Source organism: Peromyscus leucopus, chromosome 14 (genome assembly GCF_004664715.2).
Source record: "Peromyscus leucopus breed LL Stock chromosome 14, UCI_PerLeu_2.1, whole genome shotgun sequence".
Lineage (NCBI taxonomy): Eukaryota > Metazoa > Chordata > Mammalia > Rodentia > Cricetidae > Peromyscus > Peromyscus leucopus.
In genome coordinates this window covers 88262331-88289280 of record NC_051075.1, presented here as the reverse complement: position 1 = coordinate 88289280, position 26950 = coordinate 88262331, and the positions used below count along the sequence as shown (strand labels likewise).

General features: G+C 37.7%; 1 protein-coding gene across 1 annotated transcript in view; it reads left to right on the top strand.

Annotated features, from left to right (window-relative positions):
* Positions 1-26950, top strand: part of Bmp5 (bone morphogenetic protein 5) — a 120809-nt gene that overhangs the window by 59011 nt on the left and 34848 nt on the right. Inside the window, exon 3 of the mRNA XM_028864962.2 lies at positions 6285-6433. Within this exon, the coding sequence (XP_028720795.1) occupies positions 6285-6433 (149 nt within the window). The remainder of the gene's footprint in view (positions 1-6284; positions 6434-26950) is intronic.

Sequence of the window (26950 nt, the reverse complement as noted above, 5' to 3'; positions counted from 1 at the left end):
GTCATCCTTGTACAGCTCATGTTTAGGCGTGGTGAGACTTTATGGGTATAGATTCTGGTGTTACTAGGAGACACCATCTCACAGCAAACTCCCTGCTCCTCTATCTTTTACAGTCTTTCAGTTCCCTCTTCGGCAGTGTTCGCTGAGTCTTAGGTGTGGGAGTGTTTTGTAGATGTTTCCATTGGGACTGGGTAAACTTTTAACTTTAAGACAAAAAAAATCAGAATTATCATTTATTATTGTGACATATTTTGTTAATGTGCTCAATACTAGAATCGTTGATTACTTCCTCATTTCCGTGGTGGTGATGTTTATGTGAAGAGACATCATGTCTTTTGTTTGGTAATTGATTATGTTGCCAGTTGAGTCCCTGACCTGATTTCCTTGCGTCATGGACTGTGATATGGAAGTGTGAGTTATGTTTTTCCTAGGCTTGATAAGTTATTCAAGGAGATATGTTGTGAAAGAAGATGAAATAGTTTCAATTCTAAAAAGCTTGGGAAATATGGAGACATCAGAGTACACTGTAGAGATGAAGTAGAATGGCCAATGTTCTGGCAGTGTCTCCAAGCTTCCCTTGACCACACTTTGTTTTACTATAACATGTCCCTGTAGCAGGGTCCTTGCTGTTGTTCCCTTTGGGGGTGGGGGTCAAGTTGGCGCAGAGTCAACGGCACACAGACTCTGGGAGAATGTCAAAACAACAATCCTGGAGAATGTTGAAACAACAAGCTCAGTTTATTCAGTTAGAGGCAAGTCTTATATATTTTCCACCCTTCCCTGGGGGGAAGTCTGATAAATATGCATCTGCTGGTGTGACATGGCTGCCTCTCATTGGTCCAGGTCATTTCCAGATCATTTTTCAGCTGCTGTTGCTAAGGCCCTTAGGCAGATCCAGGCTGGCTCTCAGAAAGTATCTTTTTTACTTGTTTAGGCCGGCTGGCCCTCAAGCCTGTTAGGGATGAGTCATCCCACATGTCCCTTCTAGGATCATGTGTTTGAACTCTTGTCCTTCAGCTGGTAAGTTTGTTTTGGTAGGAAATGAAGGAAGGAGGGGGCATGCTGCTGAATTAAGAGGAGGAATGGGGGTGGGCCTCAAGGCTCAATCAGCCTCACTTCCTGTCTGCGCTTTGATCCACTATTGTGGATTGAACGTGACCAACCAGAGCATGTTCCTGCAGCCACGTCTTCCCTACACTGCCGTAATTCACTGTGTCTCCTTAAATTGTAAACCAAAGGAATGCTTTCTCCCTCAGAGGGTTTTCTGTCCCAACAAGAAGTAAATCAACTGATATATATATATATATATATATCCCATACAATATATCTATTTATATATTAATAATATATTATTGGATAATATATTAAATTATATAGTAAATTTACCAATTTTATAATATATCTTAGTTAATTATTATACATATATATATAGAGAAAGATTGAGATCTGTATATCTACGTAATGTTCGGCAATCAGGTAAATTTCTTACATTATCCATCATTATTGATTATATAGATAGTTTTACTTCTTTGTGATATTTCAAATTAATATTGTTATCCTAATTTGACTTAGGGGTTAAAATCCATTATGAGAAATGTATCAACAAATTTTCCTAAAGTTTAAAGAAATGAATTAATTCACAGATCCAAAATTTTAAGTATAGATTTTAAATGAATTTCCTAAAGGCATTTGCATAATTTCCCTTGAGAGTTATCATGCCTGGCTTTGGGAAAGTATACTTACCGTGTGTCACTTCAGACTGTGCTGGCTAGTTTCATATCAATTTGCCACAAGTGAGAGCCATTTTGGAAGAGGAAACCGAAACTGAAAAAATGTTCCTATCAGATTGGCTTTTGACCAAGCCTGTGTGGCACACTTTCTTGGTTGATGATTGACGTGAAAGGGGTCAGTTCACTGTGAGTGTTGCCTCCCCTGGGCTGGTGGGTGCTGTCAGAAAGCAGGCTGAGCAAGCTACAAGGAGCAAGACTATAAGCAGCTCCCACCCCCATGGCCTCTGCATCACCTCCTGCCTCCAGGTTTCTGCCCTGTTTGAGCTTCTGCCCTGACTTTTTTTTTTAATTAAGTTTTTTTTTTTTAAATTCATTTTAACATACCAATCAAAGACCCCCTCTTCCCTCCTCCCACCCCTCCAGTCTCCCCCTCCCAACTCAGCTTCATTCCCTCCTACAAGGAGGTATGGTAAGGCCTCCCATGGGGAGGTACATCTAGCAGAGGCAGGTCCAAGCCCCTCCCCTTGCCTCAAGGCTGTGAGAGATGTCCCACCATAGGTAGTGGGGTCCAAAAAGCCTACTCATGCATCAGTCTGCCCTGACTTCTTTCCATCATGGATGGTGATATGATAGTGTAGTGAAATAAATCCTTTCCTCCCAAGTTTCTTTTGGTCACCATGTTTTATCACAGCAATGGAAACTAAGAAATAGAGGACCCCAAAATATTATACCTCTGCTTAAGTGGATGGAAAATACCAATGTGAAATATGTATCAATTGTACTTAAAAGTAAGCAAGAAAATATATTATCCACAAGCCACACACTATTCTTCATAAAACAATGCAGCAAAATATAACTGGAGATGCCATCTATTGCAAGGGAAAAAGAGTACAAAAAATAAGAGCAGTATAAATATTACTATAATTGTTAGTTTATTATCAAAAGTAACTATATTATCTTACCCATTACCTCTTGTCAAGTGATTTGATTTATAAAGAAATTTTGTATTTGAACTCCAAGTGTGGTGCTATGGACAGATAATTAAGTACATGCTGACTTTAGGGGATATTCAATATTGTCCACCTTAATTTATCTTGTGTTAAAATGATAAATGCTTAGCTGGGCGGTGGTGGCGCACGCCTTTAATCCCATCACTGGTGAGGCAGAGGCAGCTCTGTGAGTTTGAAGCCAGCCTGGGCTACAGAGAAACCCTGTCTCAAAAAACCAAAAAAAAAAAAAAAAAAAAAAAAAAAAAGGTAAATACTTTGTCTTGTGAAGGTGTATTTAAACCATCCTATAAGCAATATTATGTAATTATTTAATAAAAAGCCGCTCCTACCTGATTCTGTAGCCACTTAGTCCCCCAAATTCCATGCTGGTTCCTCTTTCTAATCCTTCCACTTCCTCATTCACTTCGCAGCCAATTGCAATTAGATTTCTAAAACTCCATTTATTTTTTCTATCATCCATTGATAACCTCACTGCTCAAGGATCTTAAAGACATGCTTTCTTTCTTTCTGCTTTCCTTAGGGATTTTACATTAGTGAACTCTCCATTTCATGTGTGAAAACTTCCAAGTAAGTGAGTGTATTGAATTCTTGAAGTTGCTATAGCAAACAACTAAAAGTGTGGCCACCTTAAAACGAGAATTTATTCTTTTTCAGTCAAAGTACCGGCACCGTGGTAGAGCTCTTGACTAGCATGCATGAGGTCCTAGGTTCAGGAAAAAATGTCAAATGAAAACAGTGAGACGGAGTAACAGGTTTATTTTAGACTGTTCAGAGGAAATGATTAGACTTTTCTACTCTTCCTGGTGATAAAAGTTCACGGTAGAGAAATTTTATACTTCAAAGGAATTCACACCTAATTTTGTATAGACTTAGAGAGGGTTTATTTTAAGTTACAATCATGAATGGAATTGCATGAATGAAATCACAGAATAGCTGCCATTGTGTTCACTGATGATATACTTAATGATCCTGAAGCGAATTTCATTGTATGAAGGCAATATAGAAATTTTTTGTATTAAGAGAGAAAGGAGAAATAAAAGAAATTATAAGAATAAAATAGTTTTGTTCAAGACTAGGAAAATACACTGATGCTAATGAAATCAATTAAATATAATTCTTCAGAGGTAAACTAGACTAAATGGATTTTTGAAACCACACTTTACAGATTAGTGTATTGCAATTTGTATCAGTGAAATGCAGACATTTAGAGCTTGCACACGTCATCCTGTGGTATGATTTCCCTTCTAAACATATGCATTAAGTCTATAGTTATTACTGATAATGGACATGTTAGAAAGATTTGTGACTTGACCTTGGATGGTACTTTTTATTTTTTGAAAAGATGTTGTAATACAGTTTTAAAATAATAGAAAATATCACCTAAATGGCTATCTATAGAATTTTGTTAATTTAACCTATCAAAATTACCCCTTGTGAGGACTCTGGGGAGATATCTCTGTTGGCGCCGTGTTTAACACATAAGCTTGAATACTCAAGTTTGGATCCCCATACCCATGTTAACAAAATAAAAGTAAAAAGCTGGGTGCAGTGATGCCCAGCTACAGTCCCAGTACTGAGGGTCAGAAACAAGATCAACTCTGGACCACCCTAACTGACTTCTTAGAATCAGGGGTCTCTGGCCGAGCAACAGACCCCATCTCAGAAAATAAAGTGGAGAGTGATTGAAGAAGGCCAAATTTAGGTTTCCAAATGCATGCACAAGCATTTATGTGTATACAAACATGTATACAAACACGTGTATACAAACATGTATACATACATTCATACATACATAATATACACAAAGCCATCTCTTTTTATTGTTTTTCAAGTGCTTCAATAGATGGAGTTATCAGTTTTGAAGAAATGATTGGGGCACTATATCATATTTCAAAAGAGAGCTGTCTTGAAATCTGTGTAGCCCTTGAGTCTTTTCCAAGACACAATGACTCCTATTTAGGAAGTAAGCAATGTAGTTAGTTAAAAAGATTACAACTTCAGAGATGCTAGTCAACTAGCTCAACACTAAGGGCAATCCCTATTTTCTTAGATTTTACTTATTCTATACATTTGATGGCCTTCTCAAGTTAGGAAAGGAAAACAATTGATTGACATTGTCTAAGGGGAATGGATAAAATGGGTCCTGAACACTCAAGTGGTACTGTGTGACTCTTTCCTGCCCTGCCCTTCCTGCTCATCAGAAGTCTGTGATCTGCCAAACTACATCCCGCATCGAATCTCAGTGTCTGCAGCCTTTCTATGAATTTTGCGGATTTACAGTGTAATATTAGGTAACTAGATGATTTGACTCTCATAGTCACTTATTTTAATTTCTCTGGTTACTGAGTGAATAGTATAGATCAAGTAAAATTGAAGAAATGAATATACAGTGCTTAAAATATCGAAAATATTGACGTGGAGTTTCACCTTCATGTTCATTAAAAATATTTCAACTTTCAGTTTTTCTAAATTAATTTCTGTGTCTGACTTATACAAAATTTCTTTTCTGTATTTTTGAGATGCCTCTGAAGTGCCATTATACAACTTCTTATGGCATAGCTTTACTTTTCTCTTTATACAGTATGCTTTTTAAAAGATTCAGAACAGTAGGAAAGTCCATTTAAAAATGATATTAGTGTTTTTTTTGTTGTTGTTTTTACTTTAGGTTGGAGGAGTTTTGGTGTTTTACAACTGATTAATCTGAGCCCCAATTCCATTAATGTAAAATGACAACTTAAAGATGAAATGCCAGGAGCAGGCTACATTTAGCTCGCTGTCCGGTGGTAGTCGGGAAGGAACAGATAAAGCCATTCTCTATAATCAACAAACATATGTTTGTAACATAATAGCACTGTCAAGATTCAAGATCTATTCACAAATATTAATTGTCGTATCGTTCAGATTGTACTAGTGCATAATGCACTTCTGTTCACTGCCATGATTGTTGGAAGGGAATGTCGACTCACAGAGGACGTGAAAGCATGCCACAGTGGGCTGCACCTCTCCACTCATGAGACTGACCTCTTCATGAAGTGGCACCCTTAGTGACTCCTTCTGGACTTCACTACCCATAAAAGCATTATATTAAAAATGTAAAGTATACAACCATTATCCCTAAAACAGATGCTGACACATCCCCTCTCCAGGCTCCTCTGAGAGTCTGCATTCATCCAAATTGGAGCAGCTACTTTTGTTTCTGTCTCAATTCATTTTAATAATTTTTCTTTTCTGTTTTTAAGGGGTACTAACAGATTGGTTGGAGGGAGCCCTGATGATGACCAGGGACCAAATTAAGGCCATTAAGTTAGCATGAAATGACAATGAGAAACAGAAAAATAGAAATTACTTTCAGATATCCCTAATAGGTTCCAGGTTTGGGTTGCGAGGTAGCAATGTCTTACTGTTCATCATTAGAGTCCCCTGTCTCCTTGTTCTTTAACTCTGGTTACTTTAAAAGTGCTTTTGAAATGTTTTCACTTTCATAGGAGAAATTATGGTCTTCACTCAAAACTTTCATTTATTTTTTTCATTCCTTTCTTTTTAGGGATGCGGATCTTTTCCTGTTGGACACGAGGAAGACGCAAGCTTTGGATGTGGGTTGGCTTGTCTTCGATATCACTGTGACCAGCAACCATTGGGTGATTAACCCACAGAATAATTTGGGTTTACAGCTCTGTGCAGAGACTGGGGATGGTAAGTCCTGACTTGGATGTTTTTAATGGGCTTTGCTTGGACCCATGGCTTTTTGTGTTATTTGATTGATGCTTCATTGTTATGTACAAGGCAACACAGTCCTTAGGATAATGCAAAATATTGATAAATTAACTCACAGAGATGTATTTACTTTCTATACATGAATTGACTGGATTTAGGCATGGGTGGGGCATGGTAAAACGCAGGTACCATTTCTGCTCTCAGGAGATTTTTCAGGCTGGCATTAAAGACCAACATGGTTACCAAACTAGTAACACTACTACAATACAACCAGTATGAAAAGGGCTACAGACCTATGGCTTGGTTGTGGTTATGGGGACATACACATATTTTTATCTGAACGTAAGTCTAAAAAGAGAAAGTATATTGAACGTGGTAGGGAAACAAAAGAACTAGCAATTAATAATAGAAGGAAGGAGAGGGGATATAGATGGAGTCAGGGTCATGAAAAAATTGTGCAAAGTTGTTAACATGCTGTGATATTTGTTCAAAGACTAATTTGCTCTAGTGTCACCTATGGAAGAGCTCATTGTAGGAACCACAGACAAAATTCTAATTATTCTGCACACACAAGTGTTCACTGAGGACCTACTAAGTGCTGTGTTCTTTGGTGCTGGAGACACAATGGCAGGAAGCATGTGCAGAAACGGCTTCCCGAAGTTTGCCATGAGTAAGACTCAAAGTAATGATCACATGGTGATGTTACTGAGCCTGCCATGGGGTGGGGAAGAATGCAGTGAGTGAGAGCTATAGTCCTCAAGACAAGGAAGATATGATTAATGGTAGAAGTCATAGGGATGGACATTTCAGACAAATGGAGCGGACTCTGTAGATTGTATAGAAACAACTTTGGTACAGTTAGATAAGGGCAGAGAGGCCTAAGCCAATTTTTTTCAGAGCCTTGTCAGTCCTTGATCACAGAGAGTTCAAATACTGTCATTCAAACTTACACTTCTAGGTCACTCAAAATTTTATGTGTCATGATAGGAGGGTAGAACATGGTTATTCAATTTATGTTAGCTTGTTTTGTAATTTTTAAATGCTTTAAATACCCTCTGTGGCTCTCCATTATCTCATGCTCTACATCTAATGTTACACTTAGGTTCAGAGAGCATGGGGTTTAAAGGGTTTGTTGATCAGAAGACATCCTCATTTAAGTTTTGCTGCCTTTGCTTTTTCCCAGAATCAGGCAGTGGGCATTGCACCTAGAATGTGACTCACGTAGTTCTCCTCCCTGTAATATACTGTTGCCTTCCTTAATAGACTCCACACTTAAATCCAAACAGGGTCTGTCTTGGTCTCTCTCAAAGGAAGTAATAGCTGTATGTACAAAGATTTCCTGGTGGTCCTGGTTCACCGATAGCCAGCCAGCATCATAGCCTGTTTGTGACATCACGAACAATGTTCTGACTCCAAAGATTGTGTATGTGGAACGAGGTTGACAGTCACAAATTTAATATGTCACCAGGTTAATCGAGTGAATGTTTCACGTGCTCCCAAATCTTGTTCTGAAAAAAACAGTTCCCACTGAAAGTGTTATTGGATAAAGCCTCGAATTCTTCTGCCTCCAAATAAAAACTTTCTACAGATTTTCATTTGTAATACTGAATTTTAGAATTTTGTAAGCAATTAAACTAGGTTGGACTGTAGAATATTTTCTAATTATGGATTTGAAGTTATTGTTGAAAATCATCAAGTTTAAGTGTTGTAGATGTAAGCCAAAGAAAAGAACATATTTAGATGAGTTTCCAATAATTCTTACAGTCTTAGACTACTGTACACTTATGGTCAGAAATGTGACTGGGAAATCAGCTTTGTGGGGGTGGAGCCAATTGTTTCTTCCTTGGTATGTGGCCCAAAGGAGAGAAATTGAGTTAGTGGTGTGTACTTATCCAAGCGTTCTCCCAGGGGATATGCCTGAAATGTCTAACTAAACAAATCAAGAAATCTATGAAACATGATCAGCTTGTTTGTTTTCTTTTAATTTCCACTCCTCCTCTTACCACACATGCATTTTCTGAAGCTTTGCTTTTTTTCATTCTTCCCCTCTACTGCTTTTCTATTTCTTTTACGATTTATGCAATTTAATTTCTGTTTTACTGTCAATTTCTTTTCTCTCGAAGAACTTTATATATTGAGTTTCTAATTGCTCATATTTATTTCTCTTATAAGTCATAAGTAATTATGCCTTAAAGAACTATTATATTATTTATCATTTTGAGCCTAAAACAAACTAGCATTAAACTCTTTTCAAATACTTCAACTTTTTTGAATTTAGGTTTTTGGTTTGGATTCTGCCTTTTGGTGCTTTTCTTTGTTTCTATAGATGTCTAATATGAAGAATATTAAAATAATTAAATGTTCCAGGCTATCTGATCTTTCGTGCATAAATAATCTTTAAGACAATATTTTTAAAAAATAATACAAGCCAGAAAGGAAATACTTTTCAATATGGCCACACTGGTAAGAGGGACAAAGACATTCAGTGACCCTTGCCCATCCAAGTCTATCTTCAGGGTCTTGACATGAGAATAAGGGTTACATAGAGATACAGTTGGCAAAGCAGGACCAGCAGGTGTGGCCACCTGCCCAGCACTGTCTCAGTGCCAAGTGTTTTCTTTGAGGTTAGTCTCTATTTCAACATCACCTGGAAACTTCCTTATTTGGCTGCCACCAGGGTTTTGGCCCCTTCTTCTTCCAGCAGGAGATTTTTTTTTGAGAAATTCTCATTTCATGGGTTCCATTCTTTTTTTTTTTTTTTTTTTTTTTTTTTCCTGAGACAGGGTTTCTCTGTGTAGCTTTGCACCTTTCCTGGAACTCACTCAGTAGTCCAGGCTGGCCTCGAACTCACAATGATCCGCCTGCCTCTGCCTCCCGAGTGCTGGGATTAAAGGCGTGTGCCACCACCGCCCGATGGGTTCCATTCTTTCAATGGTGTGACAACCAAAGAGGGGAGAATAATAATTCCTTTAATATATTAATGTCCCTCTCCCATACAGGCTCAATATGTTTTCCCAATCTTGATGTGAAATATGTCCATGTGTGATGCTTGGGGAGATGGCTCAGCAGTCAAAATCACTTGTTGCTCTTGCAAAGGACCTGGGTTTGTTTGCCATCACCCATATGAAAGTTCACAACAGTCTGTAACTCCAGTTTTGGGGGATCTGGCAACCTCTTCTGGCTCCCATGTGCATTTTGTTCATCTGGTACATGAACTTACATGCCAAAAAACCACCCATACAAATAAAATATAAAGTAAGTCTTTAAAGAAATATGCCTCTGTCTGAAACAAATCTCATAAACAGAATATAAGTAGGAGTCCTTGTTAGAACATACTCAGTTAGTGTCAGGTTACCATGTATAAGAACCATTTCTGCAGAAGTCCTTGGTAGATCCATGTTGTAAGTTTGACACAGAGTCGCTCAATGGAGCCTAGGTGGTCTCCAAACATATGGTCCTGCTTCAATTTTGCAAGTGCTGAGATTGTAGGTAAGCACTACCATGCCCAGTATGACTTCATTTCAGTTATAGTAACTTCCTTCCTTACCTCTGATCAGTGTTCACAAAGACTTAACAGATTAACTCTCTGGTAGCTCCTTTTTTATGGTCCCTTATGGCTGGGGCCAGATTTGATTTTAAGCAGAAATGGAGCATGCATGGCCTTAGGAGAACAAGGACCTTCCTGGTACCTTAGTTTTATTAACTGCAGCCTCATAGCAAATATATATGTGATATTATTTTCCTATAAATAGAATTATAGGAATTATAGCTCTTTGCAGTTTCACTCATTCCCAATGATGGTGTAGGTTCTCAAAGTTCTCAATTAAATTTTATTTATCCTTGCCTATAAAGAAAAATGGCAAAGAGGACATTACTTCAAACAGAGCCAACAGACCATCTTTTATTTGCAATATTAGATTTGAACATATTTTTTAAAGTAAAATCCTTTGTTTTGTTAAGGCATGGCCTTATGTATCCCAGGTTGGCTTCAAATATATTAGGTGGCCAAGGAGACATTCATTGTCTTAGCCTCCTGCCTCCACTTCTGGGGTTACAGACAAGTGCCACTACCCTGGGTATATGTAGTGATGGGATAGAATTCAGGCATGCTAAACAACCATTCTACCACTGACTTGCATCTATGCCCCTGGCTTTGGGGTAGGATCTTAAGAAACAGAGGTGAAGAAAGAGAGAATTTTGGGGGTGTGAGGAGTGGCAGTGGAAACTGGAGGGGTGATTTATTTCTGGATGAGGAAACAATGTTAATAAATGTGTAAAATGGCAATGTGTGGTCAGCTCAGGAGAAGTTAACCATCTAGAATTGGGTAGAACAACTTTCGTGAATAAAAATGGCTGCAGATTCCATTAAGAAAGTGAACAGAGTCATGCAAGAAGCATGGAGTCAAAGTCAAGTATTGTATACCCTTGCAACTAGAGCATAAGTTTAGGAAAGTATAGTTGCCACTTTTTTCAACCATCAGAGCCAATCTATGATTATGTTTGAATGAATATCAATTTCATGGTGTCAAGGATTGTGCATCGCTCATTTTCGGTTGTATCTACCATGCTTGGCACAATGCAGGACACATGTATTAGAAAACTGTCTTGAGGGATAGTGAAGTGGGTCAGTGGGTAGAGTCACCCTGTGCCACACCTGATGACCTGACTTCAATCCCCAAGACACCTGAGGTAGAAGGAGTGAACTGGTTCCTGCAAACTGTCTTCTAACCTCCATGAACATGTCATAGTATGTACAGTCCCCCAAACATAAACATAGACACACAAAAGTAAATGAATAAAATGCAATTAATTACACTTGAAAAAAGCTATGTTGAAATGACATAAGTCAGGTCTTTGTGGCCCACATGTCCACAAGAGCAAACCACAGCCCTTTAGTCAAATGTCTTCAATCACAAAATGAGGAGAAAGTTCATGAGATATACTATTGAATTTTATATATCCTCTCCTGTAAAGAAAAATGGGAAACAGGTTTAAATATATTTTGGAAATCAAAAGGCTATTGAAATAAAAAGCAGGATTGTGACTCAGAGAACCTGTGGAAACTATGTGATTGTGAAATAATCTTTTTAGAAATTTGACAGTGAGCTGCAATGGATGCCATGAGAGTTTAAGGATATTCTGTTGAATTTTTCATGCTTAACAGATGATTTTCTGAGCTCCGTTTGTTTGTTTCCACAAAACAAACCAAACATTTCAAACATATCTCTTTTTTTTCTTGCAAAATCCAGAGACTTGCAGACAAATTATTTTATACAATGTACAAAATCATTTTCAAAGTTGTTCATCATTCTTTCATCATAGCTACTAGCTTCTGTGGTAAAAATAGGTACTATTTTTTAAATAGTAAACAGGCTTAGATCTATAACTTAAGACCTCCAGTCTCCTAAATTGTAAAGATACAATTATCTGACTTATGTGGTTCTCACGAACATTTCTAATACATATATGTAATTTTTTACCCACATATGTACATAGTTTATTAGATAGTAATTTTAATCTCACTTTTAAGACTTGGGTCTCCCTCCAACACCCTATTTTCCATTGTTTTGTACTTCATGTGTTTAAGCTCTCCAAGTAAATTAATTCCTTCTTTTTAAAACACAGATTTATAGAATATTTTAAGGATGGAAAAACAAAGATAGTATTTTGGGGCTCATTAGAATGTTGGTTTAAAAGCCCTGTTTTCAGACATTTTATATTTGGCAATACTCAGGTTGAATTTTGCCAATGACTTTTTCCTCTTTTATTCAAACCTGCTTGTGTGTCAAGGAAAATCCAACCCATATGTTTCCGATTCATTTGTGTTCAAGTCATCAAAATGTTGCTTAGTTAGTGTACTGTTTAATGTCCCCAAACAAGATAAAGCTCTTTTAAAAATAAACCTATAAAGACCATTTGCCTTTGAAGGAAGTCATGGGTCTATTATCCATTATGTTAAGGTAAAACTTTGGGTTTACAGTAGGAGATTTACAAATGCCACTAAATTTTGAACCCAAATCAAAAAAAGACTACTGAAGTATTAATCAAAATTAAATTCCATTGTAATTGATGCATGTCAAAGACAGAAATTTATAGTTTATAGATGAATTAGGATTTAAACTTTTGACATTTGATTTAAATGAGATGAAAACTGAATAGTATAACTACTGTAGATATGTATGGCCCATAGGAAGAAGATGGATAGATAGATATTTTAGTTTGGGTTCATATTGCTATGATAAACACCATGACAAAAGGTGACTTGGGAAGAAAAGAGTTTATTTTGGCTTATAGTTCCACATCATGTCTGTCATTGAGGGACATCAGGACAGGAACCCTGACACAGAATTGATGCAGAGGTCATGGAGGAGTACCACTTACTGGTTTTCTCTTCTTGGCTCATTCATCCTGCTTTCTCACACATTCCAGGACCACTTGCCCAGGAGGTGGTACCACTCACAATGGGCTGTGCTGTGGGATAATGCTCTTGTACACTGGTTTAATAAAACACTGACTGGCTAGTAGCCAGGCAGGAAGTATAGGCAGGCTAAGCAGACAAGGAGGATTCTGGGAAGAGGAAGGCTGAGTCAGGAGATGCCAGCCTGCAGTCCAGGGAGCAGCATGTAATGGCACACAGGTAAAGCCACAGAACATGTGGTGACATATAGATTAACAGAAATGGGCTGAGTTTAAATGTAAGAGAGTCAATGGAAAGCCTGGGCTAATGGCCGAGCAGTTTTAATTAATATAAGCCTCTGTGTGTTTACTTGGGTCTGAGCAGCTGCGGACCAGGCAGGACACAGGAAAACTTTAGCCACAGGGCTGGGCCTCCTGCATCAATCATCAACCAAGAAAATGCCCCACAGGCTTGCCTGCCGTTGTGGTGGGGAATTCTCAGTTGAGGTTGCCTCTTCCAAAATTGTGTCAAATTAACAAAACTCTAGTTCACACAAATGACCCCTTGTCAACGTCACACAAAAACACAGAACTATTCAACTACCACCTTTCCTTTCTCACTTGTCATCAAGATGGTATGTTAATATTAATATTACAATATAAAAAATTATCTCAAAATCTAAAAGTCACACAGCATTTAAAAATTCAAACAACTTTAAAAGGTCATTTTCTTTAAAATATACAAAGTCTCTCTAAAATGCCAAAGTTCTTCTAAAATTACAAAGTCTCTTTTAAAGGCTCAGTGTCAACTGTAGGCTCCTGTCAAATCAAAGTAACAAGTTAAGTACTTTCTTATTTCAAGAGGGAAGAGCCAGGGCGCAGCTGTAATCAAATCAAAGCAAAACCACACTCTAACAGTGTAAAAATTTCAGCGTTGTGGTCTGGGACCCTCTCACAGACCTCTGAGCCCCAAAGGGCTCTACTTCTCCGGTTCCACAGTTTGCTGCACATGCAGCTTGTCTGTCAGGCTCAGGACGGCTTTACTCCATGGCTGCTGCTGTCCTTGGAGGTCATCCCATGGTATTGGAATCTCTAATATGTTAGAGAATCTGCTGCAAGTGGACTGTTCTTCACTGATAGCCTTTCATGGGTTCTCTTCAGGGACCCTGACCCCGCCACATGGTGCCAATCCTCACCTTTCCCCTACTTCTTCAATCCTCGTTTTTTACTGTGACTAAGACTGCATGTTCAACAATGGCCTCTTTCAGTGCCAAGCCTCAGTGGCTTTCCATGAATCTCTCATGCCTTCAAAATGGGAACTACCTCGGAGATTCTTACCCATTACCAAGTTCGGCTGCTAGCCCAAGGTACAGCCTTGATCTCTTTGGACCACAGCTTCTATGTGCTAACACGGAGAAAACACTTCCCAGTTAGTCTTTTCTTAACCACAGCTGATTCTCATCCCCAGCTGTCCAGTATCAATTTTCCCAGCAAAGCAAAGGTTTCACTTTAGTGGTTCTTAATTCCAAATATCAAATAAATGGCCCTGAGAATCTTGAAGGGACTCTTAAACTTCCCTCTGAAACTTCACCAGCCAGCCCTCCATCAGCTGCACTGCTCTCCAAATAATCTGAGTTCCCACAACAGCACATTAAGCTCTGAGCACTCAAAGGCTTTCCTAGCCCCAAATTCCAAAGTCATTCCATAATCCTCCCCAGACAGAAGGTGAGGTCTCACAGGACCAGTGCACTCTTGGTACCGATTTCTGTGTTAGTTGGAGTTTCTGTTGCTCTGATAAAACACCATGACCAAAAGCAACTTGGAGAGAAAAGGGTTTTTCTCAGCTTACAGTTGCGCAGTACAGTCCATCACTGAGGGGAAACCAGGTGAGGGATCTGGAGGCAGGAGCTGATCCAGAGCCCATGAAGGAGAGCTGCTTACTAGCTTGTTCCTTGTGGCTTGCTCAGCTTGATTCCTTTTATACCCAAGATCACCAGCCCGGGGGAGGGGGGCATCCACAATAAGCTTGATTTCTCCCACCTCAATCATTGCTCAGGAAAATGCTCCCAAGGCTTGCCCATATGCCAGTCTGGTAGGAGATGTTTTAATTGAGCTTCCCTCTTCCTAAAAGACTCTACCTTGTGTCAAGTGGAAAGAACACCAGCCAGCACAATAAATTAAAATCTTATATCTGATAAAACATTTACAATCTTAGTCAAAACCACAACAAAATGAATGTAATAGTGATCATTGGAAGAAGTGCAGAGCTACCTTGGATGGAGGCACCGGGCACCCAGTAGGGTAGGAATCAAAGTCTGTTGTTCTGCAGTGGGGTGGAGGTAACTCTGAGTGGTGCAACTTTACCATAGGAAAAGCTCTTTCCTTACAGTGGTAGAAATGATGACATAAATGTGTTTTTTAGGTAAATTCACAAGGGAGAGTTAGTTCATAGAGGGAAGGTAGCATGGGTAACCTTCCAAAGTTAAGTTAGGAGCATACCCATAGATAGTGCTTTGGTTTGTTTGTTCTGACTTTTCATGAAGGGCATACTCAACCATTCTGGCTGATAAAATACTTACTGGTAAGACACTTTTAGATATGGTTCAACTAAGGATATGAAGGAAATGGAAATCAACACATGAATCATTGTCAACTTGTATTTACATTGTTTGAAATTTATAGGCAAAAAATATCAAATGTGGTAGTTTTCCTGAGTGCCAACCTTTTTGTTTTTTTCTTGGAAAAAGTAAGTTATTTTGGGGCAACTAATTGTATCAGAAAGATAAGGGAGATAAGCTCCTTGTCTCTCATAGGGACATAACACACACACACACACACACACACACACACACACACACACACACACATGTGCAGACACACATATACACACATGCACGTGCACACTCACATACACACATGCATGTGCACACACACATGCACACATGGCTGATTTATGAAGGGCTGACTTACGTTGACATTACAAACATTTTCCAATGCAAGAATGCCTCAATGTAAGTTAGTAGAGATACTAAATGTATTAGTAAGCCTTAATCATCAAAACCACTTCTCAAAAGATAATAGAATACAAGTAGTTTAATGTTCAGAGTCACAATTCACAAATTCCTCACAGTCTTTGCTAATGAGCAAGTACTAAAGGTTCCTAATGTATGTAGTGCTACCAGTTTTAGAAATCTATATAGCAACATCGTTGTGTAATGATATTCTCCATAATAGAATCAGAAAATCACTTGGCATGGTAGTGCAAGCCTTTAATTTCAGCACTTGAAAGGCAGAGGTAGGTGGATCTCTGTGAGTTTGAGGCCAGCCTGGTCTACAAGACAAGTTCCAGACCAGCCAGGGCTACATTTCCTCTTCATAAAATAAAGAGCATTCATAACTGATTGGTTGGGGGAACATCAGAGGAGGCCCCTGTTTGTCAAGGCAGCTGCTGTTGGGGGGTATTGTTATTTATATGGTAGCCCAGGCTGGCTTTCTTTGTCTGCTTCTCAGATGTTATCACTTTTGTGTTTATTGGTTCACAAAAGCTTTCTTTATTCTGTTTTCATAGTACAAAAATTCATCCTCCCCATTTCTCACCAAGATTATTGTGAAAATTTAAAAAAGTTTTTAGGTTTCAGAAAATAAATTGGGAGTATTTTAAAACTTCAGTTGCTCAGGCTTTTTTTTTTTTTTCTCCTGTTCTCTAGCCTCTAACTTCAGATTTTTATTTTTTAATTTGTGGAATTCCACAACTATTATAATGATGCTAAAAAGGGCTAGTAGTTTCCTTTTTCTATACCTTAAGGGATTAAAAAAATATTATAATCTTCCTTCCTATATGCAGAATATTTTAACACACTACTAAATTACTTCCCCAATATTGCATTGTCCTATGTCCCCTAAATATACCCTTTTAACATCAGAATTTCCAAAATTTGTGATGACTTTTGATATGTAGCATATTTATAATTGGAAACATGTTACAACATCTAATGGTTACAAGTACCTTAAACCAATGTGCAAATTACCAAATACATTCTAAAGTCTAGTTTGTATGAGTGAAGATCTGTTCTTATGTATGATCTAAATTTAATATCCTGAATCTTTTTCCCCCATGAATCTGTTTTTTTTTTAAATAGAACTTTCTGGTTAAGAAAATTTATTGCATTTTCCTTAATATCCTTGGGACTTATATATAAGGCCATTTATACTTTAGGTGAAGATATCCATATAAGTCCTCTGTGTTGCCAAATGACTATTGATCTGCTTCAAGGCTAAGAGGATCTATGTGGCTGATTAATCTGACTATCAGCTGACAGCGTTAAGTAGCAGAAGAAATTATAGACCAAGGGTGGTGTTTTCCTTTTGTCTCTATTGTTTTGAATGCAATATCTCACTATTATTTATCCAAGTCCAAAAAGTTGAATTATGTCTACTTAAGGATTTTAGAAAACATATTAAGATTTAATAGTGTTCCTTCTTATTATCTGAACCTTATCTTAGAAGGCAATTAAGTCATTTTTTTATCATAAGCCCATATGGCCCCCTTTTGGTAAATTTATGGTAATGAAAATGACTGCTGGCTTTAAATCAATAGATAGCCAAGTCTCTGGACCCCCAAACTGACATGACTCACACATCTTGTTCACTGTTCCAGGTGGAAAGGGAACATACACTGCCATGCTTTTTCTAGATGAATATATGCCCTCTGTGCATTGTTTAACGTTGAAGATAATTAGAGCATGAGTTTTCAATGAGTAGGTAAGAATAAACAAAGAGGTGAGTTGAAGAAGGTTTATCTTTACACACTCTGAGAAATAGAAGGCATAAATAAAAGTAGATGTATTTGTTATAGTCCTGACACTAAATTAATGTGTAAAACAAGCAGATTTTAAAACCCAAATACAAGAAAAAAATGCCTGACGATGACAGCTAATGGCCGTGGGATTGTTCTGTGATGTCATGAACTATGTGTGACCGGAAGCATTTTCTATTTAGTTGACCTTTGGTCTAGAGATTGCTGTATTGCAGAAGGTCACCACTCAGGAGCTTCCTAAGACCATATCAGATAACAATAAGCCAACTGTAACCTGAGCACATGCTCACACTTTGAGCACCACTCACATACTGTATGCAGAAAGAATGCAGTGTGCAGACACCCACCGTCTTAAACAAGCCACAATATGCCCACAACTCAAAACATTTTCTTGCGTAAATCAGAGATGGAGACATTTGTGGAGACAAAGAGGGGAAGAAAGGTCAGACAGCTTTTCTTGTATGTGTAGAGGAGAAATGCCAAGCATGCACGCATTTTCAAGTAGTGACGTAAGAGACCACATAGACATGTAATTGAAAATCTGTGATTGTTAACGTTTCCAGAGAACCCTTACCACATTCACCAGATTAATGTTCTTTTCTCCTTAAGACCCTCAGAAAGCTTTTAACAAAACAAAACATGACATTCAATCTAAAAATTTCCACATTTCAGAGTGGTTTCTGTTTCTATCACACTTTTATATAATTTTAAAAGCAACAAAGCATAACCTAAAACAATGTGTTAATTTCTGAGAATCACTTTTTTTGTTTGACTAAAGGCCCTAGATATTTAAAAGGCAGTTAAAGAACACAAATACATTGGTCACTTTAGTATTAGTATTTGTAAAATTATCCATCGAGAAAAATCCATATATCTTCATGGTAAAAATGATAAGATTTATACTAAAAAATAAATATGAATGCGATTTCTCTGTGGTTTGTTAATGTTCAAAGCCATGTGAGTTGTGTTCCAGGGGCTTTGTAAGTGGGGTAACATTTTAGAAGGCTTTGCAGGACTCAGATTTCTCGCTTTTGTCTTACTCGCCCCCTGCCCGTTGCAAAGGAATGAAGAAAGCCTCAGCATGCCTTTCTCTTTTCATGACTAAAGTAAATGAACACGAAGATTAGTGTTACATTTATGTATCGTTCAACCAAATAATACATTGTGATTTTCATAAACAATACATGCTATGTTTTGAGCTCACTCTATCAAAATGCATTTTTTTTCTGTATAATTCCATGCTTTCCTATGTTCTCATTCTGGGCATGGCTCATACCGGCATCAATTGCTCTTTTATGCTAAGAGTCCATGTCCTTGAATCCTGCAAAGCAAATAGAGGTTTTCTGTTCCAGGAGTACCTTTAGTTCATTAAAATTATTGCATGAATTGATTTCTTTTGTCTGTGGGAGGTGTCTAGGTCGGATGCATGCCACTTTGCAAATGTGGAGGTTAGAGAACAACTTGCAGGAATCTGTTTTTTCCTTCCACGGTGTGGGCTCCAGATTGAATTCAGGTCGTCAGTAAGCACCTTCATCCACCGAGCATCTTGCTCGCTCCTTAATTCATTTAAAATAGATATTAAAATAATATTTTCTTGGGTGGTTAGCTAAGATCATGCTAATGATATTAATGGAAATGTAATATTTGCAGGGAGCTTACTAATAGCTGATGAGCATCATTTTGGGCTTTTAAAACCAGGTCTTTTAAAAATCACCTCTGTTCTTTCACTCTGTACATGAAGGTACTAAGTCATAGGAACAGGAAGAATCTGGCCCATTAACTAAAACCATTTCAGAGGCAGATTCTTACACCTTAAATCTTGTACTTTATAGAAGCCTCATATAAGGTCCAAACTGAAAAAAAGTACATTTTTTAAAAATAATTTTCTAATGAAACAATGGTATTGAAACAACCATTATAGGAGAATAATGAATGTCATGTGAGCTCTACAGAAAACTTCTTCTGAGCTTTTATACTTTCCCCGCTGAAGTGCAATTATGATTTGGCCCCTACAAAATGACAACATTTCTGCCATGTTTTCTTTTTCAAAATTAAATGACTTCAGTATTTCTTTCAGCTCCTTATAGTATCATGATTTTCTAAATTCATATTAGAAGAAAAGATATTTTTCTTATGTCAGTCATTGACTCCAACATTAAATAGAGCCAGATTAAGTTATTATGAATGAGCCTCTCTTTTTTCCTTTTCCATGTTGATGAATAATGTTTTTGATTGATTTCTCTTCCTTTTTTAACTTAAAGTTTTATTTTTTTTTGAGAATTTCATGCATGAGTGCTATATTTACATCATTTCCACCTCTACTTCTCCATACTACAACTCTTCTTTCACTCACCTTTTAAATTATTTAGTAATTATTACACACACACACATACACACACACACACACACACACACACACAACTTACTGAGTCACTCTAATGTTCCTTGTATATACATGTGTATAGAGCTGACTACTTGGGATTGGATGACTTATCAGGACACATACTTGAAGAAAACTGGTTTTTCTTGTCTTAGCAACCATTGATACCTTGGGCTTATCATGAAGTAGTAAGGGCTTTACGAAACTTCCCCTGTCTTTGTTGCCATGTTTTCTGGTATTGTTGTCATGTAGGTCTTATTTAGGCAGCTATATGTGAAGACTTTATGGGTGCAGCATATCTGTTCTATCTCTTTGTAGTAGGAATCCTGATTCTCTGGCTTTTACAATCTTTCTGTTCCTTCTATGACTTTTATGAGTCACAATGCAGCATAACTGTAGTAGGAATCCTGATTCTCTGGCTCTTACAATCTTCCTGTTCCTTCTACAACTTTTTTGAGTCTTAGGTGTAGGGATTGGATTGTAGATGTATCATTTGGTGCATCCCATGGTGCATTTTGGACAGTTGTGGATCTTTGTAATAGTCTCCATTTGCTGCAAAAGAGGTTCAAGAGACTCCTCAAACAATATAAGGTATTGCCATTGCCTTTGGCTGCCTCCTTATTGCTGAAGAATCACACACTTCTGCAACAGCTTGGAGGATTGGAACTGAACTGACCTGGAAACTTCCTTCCTGAGAATCAGTTTCAGAAGTTATGCTATGCAAGCTGCTAAAGTACAAGAACAATTAATAGTCCCATCCAGATGTAAAGCCTAGAAACCACAAAAGTAACTGGACCAGCAAGATCTCCCTAGTAGTGCATTAGTGGCACTTTTGCCTTGGGAGCAACCAGTGACAGTCTATTTGGACTTAAGTCCTGTTCAACAAGAGAGAATTCGTGCATGGCACTGAAAACTTAGACAACTACCAGTGGCTGGAGAAGGCATAGACCCTAGAGGAGAACTTACTACCACCATTGTCCTAACATAGCATAATTTGATTGTTTCTTTTGAGACATCCCTTCTAGAGTGGCACATTTATTACTGTTGAGTTCCTACAGTGACTCATCATTATCCATAGTTACATTAAGGCTCACTCTTAGTTTGTAATCTATGGATTTGAGAAAATCTTATAAGGGCATTTTCCTATTTTTAGTAAATAGTAAAATACTACCATTTTACTATTACAGAATATTTTTTTTCTGTTCCCTGAGGCTGTGCTGTGACCATGCATATCTCAACACCCAGCCCTGGACAGCTGTTGATTTTTAAATTCACCATAGTTTGCCTTCTCAGGCATGTAATACAATTAGAATCATGCAGTAGAGAGTCTTTTTAGTCTGGCTTATTTTATTTTGGACCATGTATTTAAGTTTTCTCCAGGTATTTTTATTGCTTTATATCTCATTTCTTTAGATCATTGAATATTATTCTATTATTTGAATATATTGTACTGCATTTAATCACTCATCTAATGAAGCATACCATGGTTGCTCCCACCTTCAACGTGGACATTTAATAAAGCATCTACAAATAGTTTTTGTGGAGACAGAAGTTTTTAACTCTATGCTAAGGTTTGTGGCCTCATGCAGCAAAGGAATGTTTAGCTTTGAAATAGAGTTGGTAGCACAGGCCTGTGATCATAGCCGCTTAGGATGCTGAAGACCTAGGATGGCCAGTTCAAGGCTTTCCTGGGCTGTAGGGAAAGCTTAAGACTGGCTAGGACAACTCAGATAAACCCTGACATAAAATAAACACAAATCAATGGGCCAGGGATATAGTTTGATGATAGTGTGTCTACATTACTTGAGGGCTTGTGTTCAATTTTTATTACCTGAAAGAGGTTTCATAAAAATTTACCAACCTTTTTCCAAAGGAGTTTTATTATTCTTGATTCCCACAAATATGGAATAAATGTTCTTATTTTGACTTTGACCATTCTAATAAGTGTGCATATCCTGATGACATAGGATGTGGAACACCTCCTCATATGCCATTTAAATGCCTTATTTGGTATAGTGAAAGACACAACACTGCCCCCACTTTCTTTTTGAGACAGAGACCCTGAACATATCTCAGTGTCCTCCAACTTGTGACCCTCCTGCTTCAGACTCTGGAGCACTGTGTTACAGGTATATGACACCACTCCTGGTTTAAGAGTCTTTTCTTATTGAGATTTTAGAGTTAGTTATTTAGGTATTCTGGACAATAGTTTTTCAGCAAATATTTTCTCCATGTCTGTAAGTTGTCTATTAATACCTTGATAGAAAAGAAATTTTTATTCTAATGAATTTTCATTTATCAATTCTTTCTTTTTATGGGTCAAATCTTTGGTAAATCCCACTACCAACTCAGATTTTGGTAAAATATCAACTAATATTGAAGCTTGTGGTTTAACTAGGGTAAGCAAATTCACTCTGAAGGTAGTCCAACATGCAGTTTCTAAAACTCGTTATCTTTTTGCAAAAGGTCAACCTTTAATCTATAATTCTCTGCTCCCATCTACCCTCCTTCCAATATCCAAGATGAGAGGGAGACAGGGATGTTTCTGCCTTGAGATCTTGACTACCAAGATTATGTTTGGGAATGCAACATATTAGAATTCTCTTCCCAAAAGTGTTTAAAAGAAAATTCTGTCAACAGAGCCTGTTATTTACTTGTCACAATGCTTGAATATCTTTTTTCCCAAAGCACAATTGCTTTTCTGAAAGATTTGTATTCTGAGAAAGATCATTGAAAATACAGTCATGATTCTAATTTTTAAAATCCTTTTTTTGTTATGTGTACCTTTTGCTAACTAATACTTGTAAATATACTGTATTTGTAGTCCTTTTTTATTCATGAATAATTTTTTTCTAAATAACTTACTTTTTAATTTTTGAGATTATAGTATAATTACATTTTATCCTTCTCTTTCCTCCCTCCAAAGCCTCCCATATACCCCTCTCCACTCTCCTTCATGGTCTCTTTTTTTAATTTTTGGTTTTTTGAGACAGGGTTTCTCTGTGTAGTTTTGGTGCCTGTCCTGGATATCTCACTCTGTGGACCAGGCTGGCCTCGAACTCACAGAGATATGCCTGGTTCTGCCTCCCGAGTTCTGGGATTAAAGGTGTGCGTCATCACAGCCCAGCCCATGGCCTCTTCCTTTGTTAATTGTTATTGTGTGTAGACCTTCAAATGTATATACATGTATATTTGTAAATATAGCCTGCTCGGTTAATACAAGGTTACTTGTGTGTATGTTTTTAAAGACTGACCAAACTGGCACTATACAGCCAATTGGTGCGCTCTTCCCTGGGGAGGACCACCTCTCCAGCTCCCAGCTTTCCTCAGCTGCCTGTAGTTCTTTGTGGAGGGTTGAGGCCTCTGAGGCTTTCCCTGATCCACTTTGGTATGTCCATTGGTGTCACCCTTTTTCAGACATTTAGGCAGTTATGTTGGTGAGATTTTATGGGTGTGGCTTCTCACCGCAGAGTCCCCATTCCTCCGACTCTTACCATGTTCCTGCTCCCTCTTTCAGTGTTCTCTGAGGCTTAGGTATGGAAGCGTTCTGTGGCTGGATTCATCAGAAATAGGTGCAATAGAATACATTTCAGTAGTCTATTAAAAGCGTTAAATTCCTGGGTAGGGTGGTACACACTTGTAACAAACAGTGTTTGGGAGCTGGGGAAAGGAGGGCCAGGCATTCAAAGTCCTTTTTCAATTGTATACTGAGGTTAACCTGGACTCACGTGAGACATTACCTAAGAAACAAAGCAACTGAATAAGCCAATAAAGAAAAATCTCTATTTATTTTTGTCATGCTCATATAATTTAAAGACTAACTTTTAAAATCAATGTCTTTTGTTTTGATTTATAATATATTTATAACTGAATGAGAGATGTTTTATAACCTAATTTACTTACCCAGAGTTTAGCATCACAACTCAAGAAGACACATGGAAATAAGTTTTAAAAGCAGCAATTTAAAGATACATGGCACTTATTAGTGGTGGATTAAAAAATCAGTTGAAAGGTATATTTTACCATTAAAATGTTATTTATTCTATGTGTATAGGTGTTTTCATTTCTTCATGTATGTCTGTGTACCACATACATGCCTGGTGTCCTGAGGAAGGAAGAGAATGTTGGATCCCTAAGACTGTAGTTACAGACAGTTGTGAGTCACTACATGGTTGCTGGGAGTTGAACCTGGGTCCTCTGGAAGAACATCCAGTGTTCTTAACCACCGAGCCATCTCTCCAGGCCATTTCACCATTTTAAAAGCTTTCATTTAATGAAAATGGATATGAAAGTATTCTGATAAATCCATATTTCCGTGTTTTATTTTCCCAAAATTCATGTCAAGAACATGTTCTAGTGTTTTTCATGGCCTCGTTCTAGGCTCTTGACTATGGCTATATGGAAATTCTGCAGGGAAAATATTCTTCACAGTAATGCTATAGCCACGAATACTGTGAAATACTTACATAAGATACCATGTAACCGTGTTTTTTTCTAGCCTTTACATATGAGTTTAACTTCTTGAAGATACCTGCTTTTCCAAAATAAATTATAAATTCCCTGTAGTGCTGGCGTTTGCATGCTTCACAGACAGCACGCTGGGAAGAAGAAAGAAAAAGTTCATTAGAGTCAGGAGAGCTCTCTGTGGTGCTGTGTTGCTGACTTCAACCATAGTACGACTGCTGTAGATTCACAAAGTTAAGGGGGAAGCTGAAAATCGTGACAGAGAAAAAGCCAACAGCGAAAGCCGATAGCATGGTTGTTAATATTTAGAGAATGGGGATAGAAATGTCACTTAAGACCTCCCCCAAAAGAACATATTATTTTCTCCATTGAGTGATATTTCAGTTTTTGTGAAATAGAAACTTGGGGGGAATGATTAACCTTCCCAGGATTGGCTATTTCTAAATTTAAAAACGATTTTTGTTGACAGTTACACTCATGTGCCATTGATAGACTATGAAGACAGACCTTCGTCTTCACATGTGGGAAGTATTTATACAGAGAGACCTGAGAGAAAAATGTTAGCTGTAATAAATTCCTAGCACCGAGAGGGAAAATGATCCCATTTTAGGGTTGAAAGTGTTGAACTCTGACCCTTCTCCCCACCCATAGCTGAGGCCCTACTGACAGTGAATGGCTGCTGGAGCAGGTTTAGTCACTTTATTTTCGGAGTGTGGCTGCTGGTGGGATGCCCACGCCCAAGTAGATGACATACAACTACGTGCATATGGTTAGCACAAATCAGACTCAGTGTGTAAAATATAACAATCAATTACTAATAATCAATTTTAAAAGGAGTACATGGTGTTGGAAGGGTGATGGGATGAGAGGCTCTCAGGGGTCTGGAGAAGAGGATGGGTATAATCAAGATACCTTGTATACAGGTATGAAAATTTCAAAGAATAAACTAAAAATTTTATTTTTAAAAACAGACCATTCTTTGAGTCTCATTTTAATCATTTTGAAAGATGTGACCATTGCTTTGTGAGGAATAGATGTGGTGATGCTTGTAAAGCAACAGATAAAATACCTGGCTTCAATCCCGGGTGGCTGTTGCTTTGGTTTTAGTGTTAGAAGTGCTAAGTTTACAGCACAGAAAAAGTGTCAGTGAATTGTATGTTTTTTTTCTAAGAAGAATGTTGTCTTTCTATTTTATATGTATGAAGACAATGAAGAAATGACTTTTATATGCACGTCTGTTCACTTGTTTGTGCTGGATAAAGCACCTTGCTATATAGCTCAGGCTGTCCTCAACCTGGAAAAGCTCACCTGCTTCAACCCTAAGTTCAAGATTACAGGAATACATCACTAGATCTGACCCAAATGTCTTCAGTCAGTATTTGGGAAGAGAGAAAAATGTGGACACTGATTATAACATATTACATTAGGGATTTTGTATCAGTCCTCTTCATTTATTTTTCTGTCCTCAGTGTATTTTAACACAGTGTATTTTATTGATCTATTTTCATGGTGCTAGAAGTAGCTTATGATTGTTCACAAAATGTAAAATTAAGGTCAAATCTTTAATGAACTGTGCTATTCTCCGCGATAAAGACCTGAATAAATGAGTACAGAGAAATGCTTCCTTCAGACATTCACAACTTTACCATCACTGTGTTGAGTTCATTTCCAAGACCCTTGTCACCGTGTAGACCTAATACCAAGTATTAAGCAAATCTTACTGCTGATAAATGTGAATATAAATTTCAATTTTAAAAGTGCTTCCATGTGGATACCACAACATATAGAGGTTTTAAAGACCTTTGGTAGATTCCTGCTAGTCTGTGGTTTATCATAGTTTTATTTACATCTATCCTTTTGAAGGAAAGAATTTTCTCAGTGTAATATATTTTTTTTTAGTATAAAAAGTCACATAACTGGAAGGAAGACTAAAAATAATTCATTCTTCTTAGGGTTTTATGAAAAGAATGTTTTTGCTTTCTTTAAATAAATGAGGGCTATAAGACAAAATGCTAGCCAGTCTTTCTGGGGTATGTGAGAGTTGATGTCTGCAAAGCTCATAGGGCCCCAGGGAAAAGGGGCTATATAAAGACAAGTGCTATTAAAAACTAAGAACTTTTGTGGAGATACAATGTAATTTTTAGTATGTGATCAATATTTCCATCATGAAAATTGAGGCCAAGGAAGAAGCGCTTGTTGGGTTTGCCATGCAGGAGGCAGTGTACCCCTCATTTCAGGCTGATGCCCCTGGAAGGAGAACATTTGTTTCTCTACTGCCTCAGCCCTGCCTTCCAGACTGTAAAATCTTTGAATCTGCTGAAACGCTTCCACTCTAGACATAGACCTCTGGCTCTGCTCCTGTGTGCGTCTCGCCCTTTCTGTTCCCAGACCTTCCTTTCCTGGGGTCTCTTGAGTATTGGTTTTCAAGGATTGTGTTTCC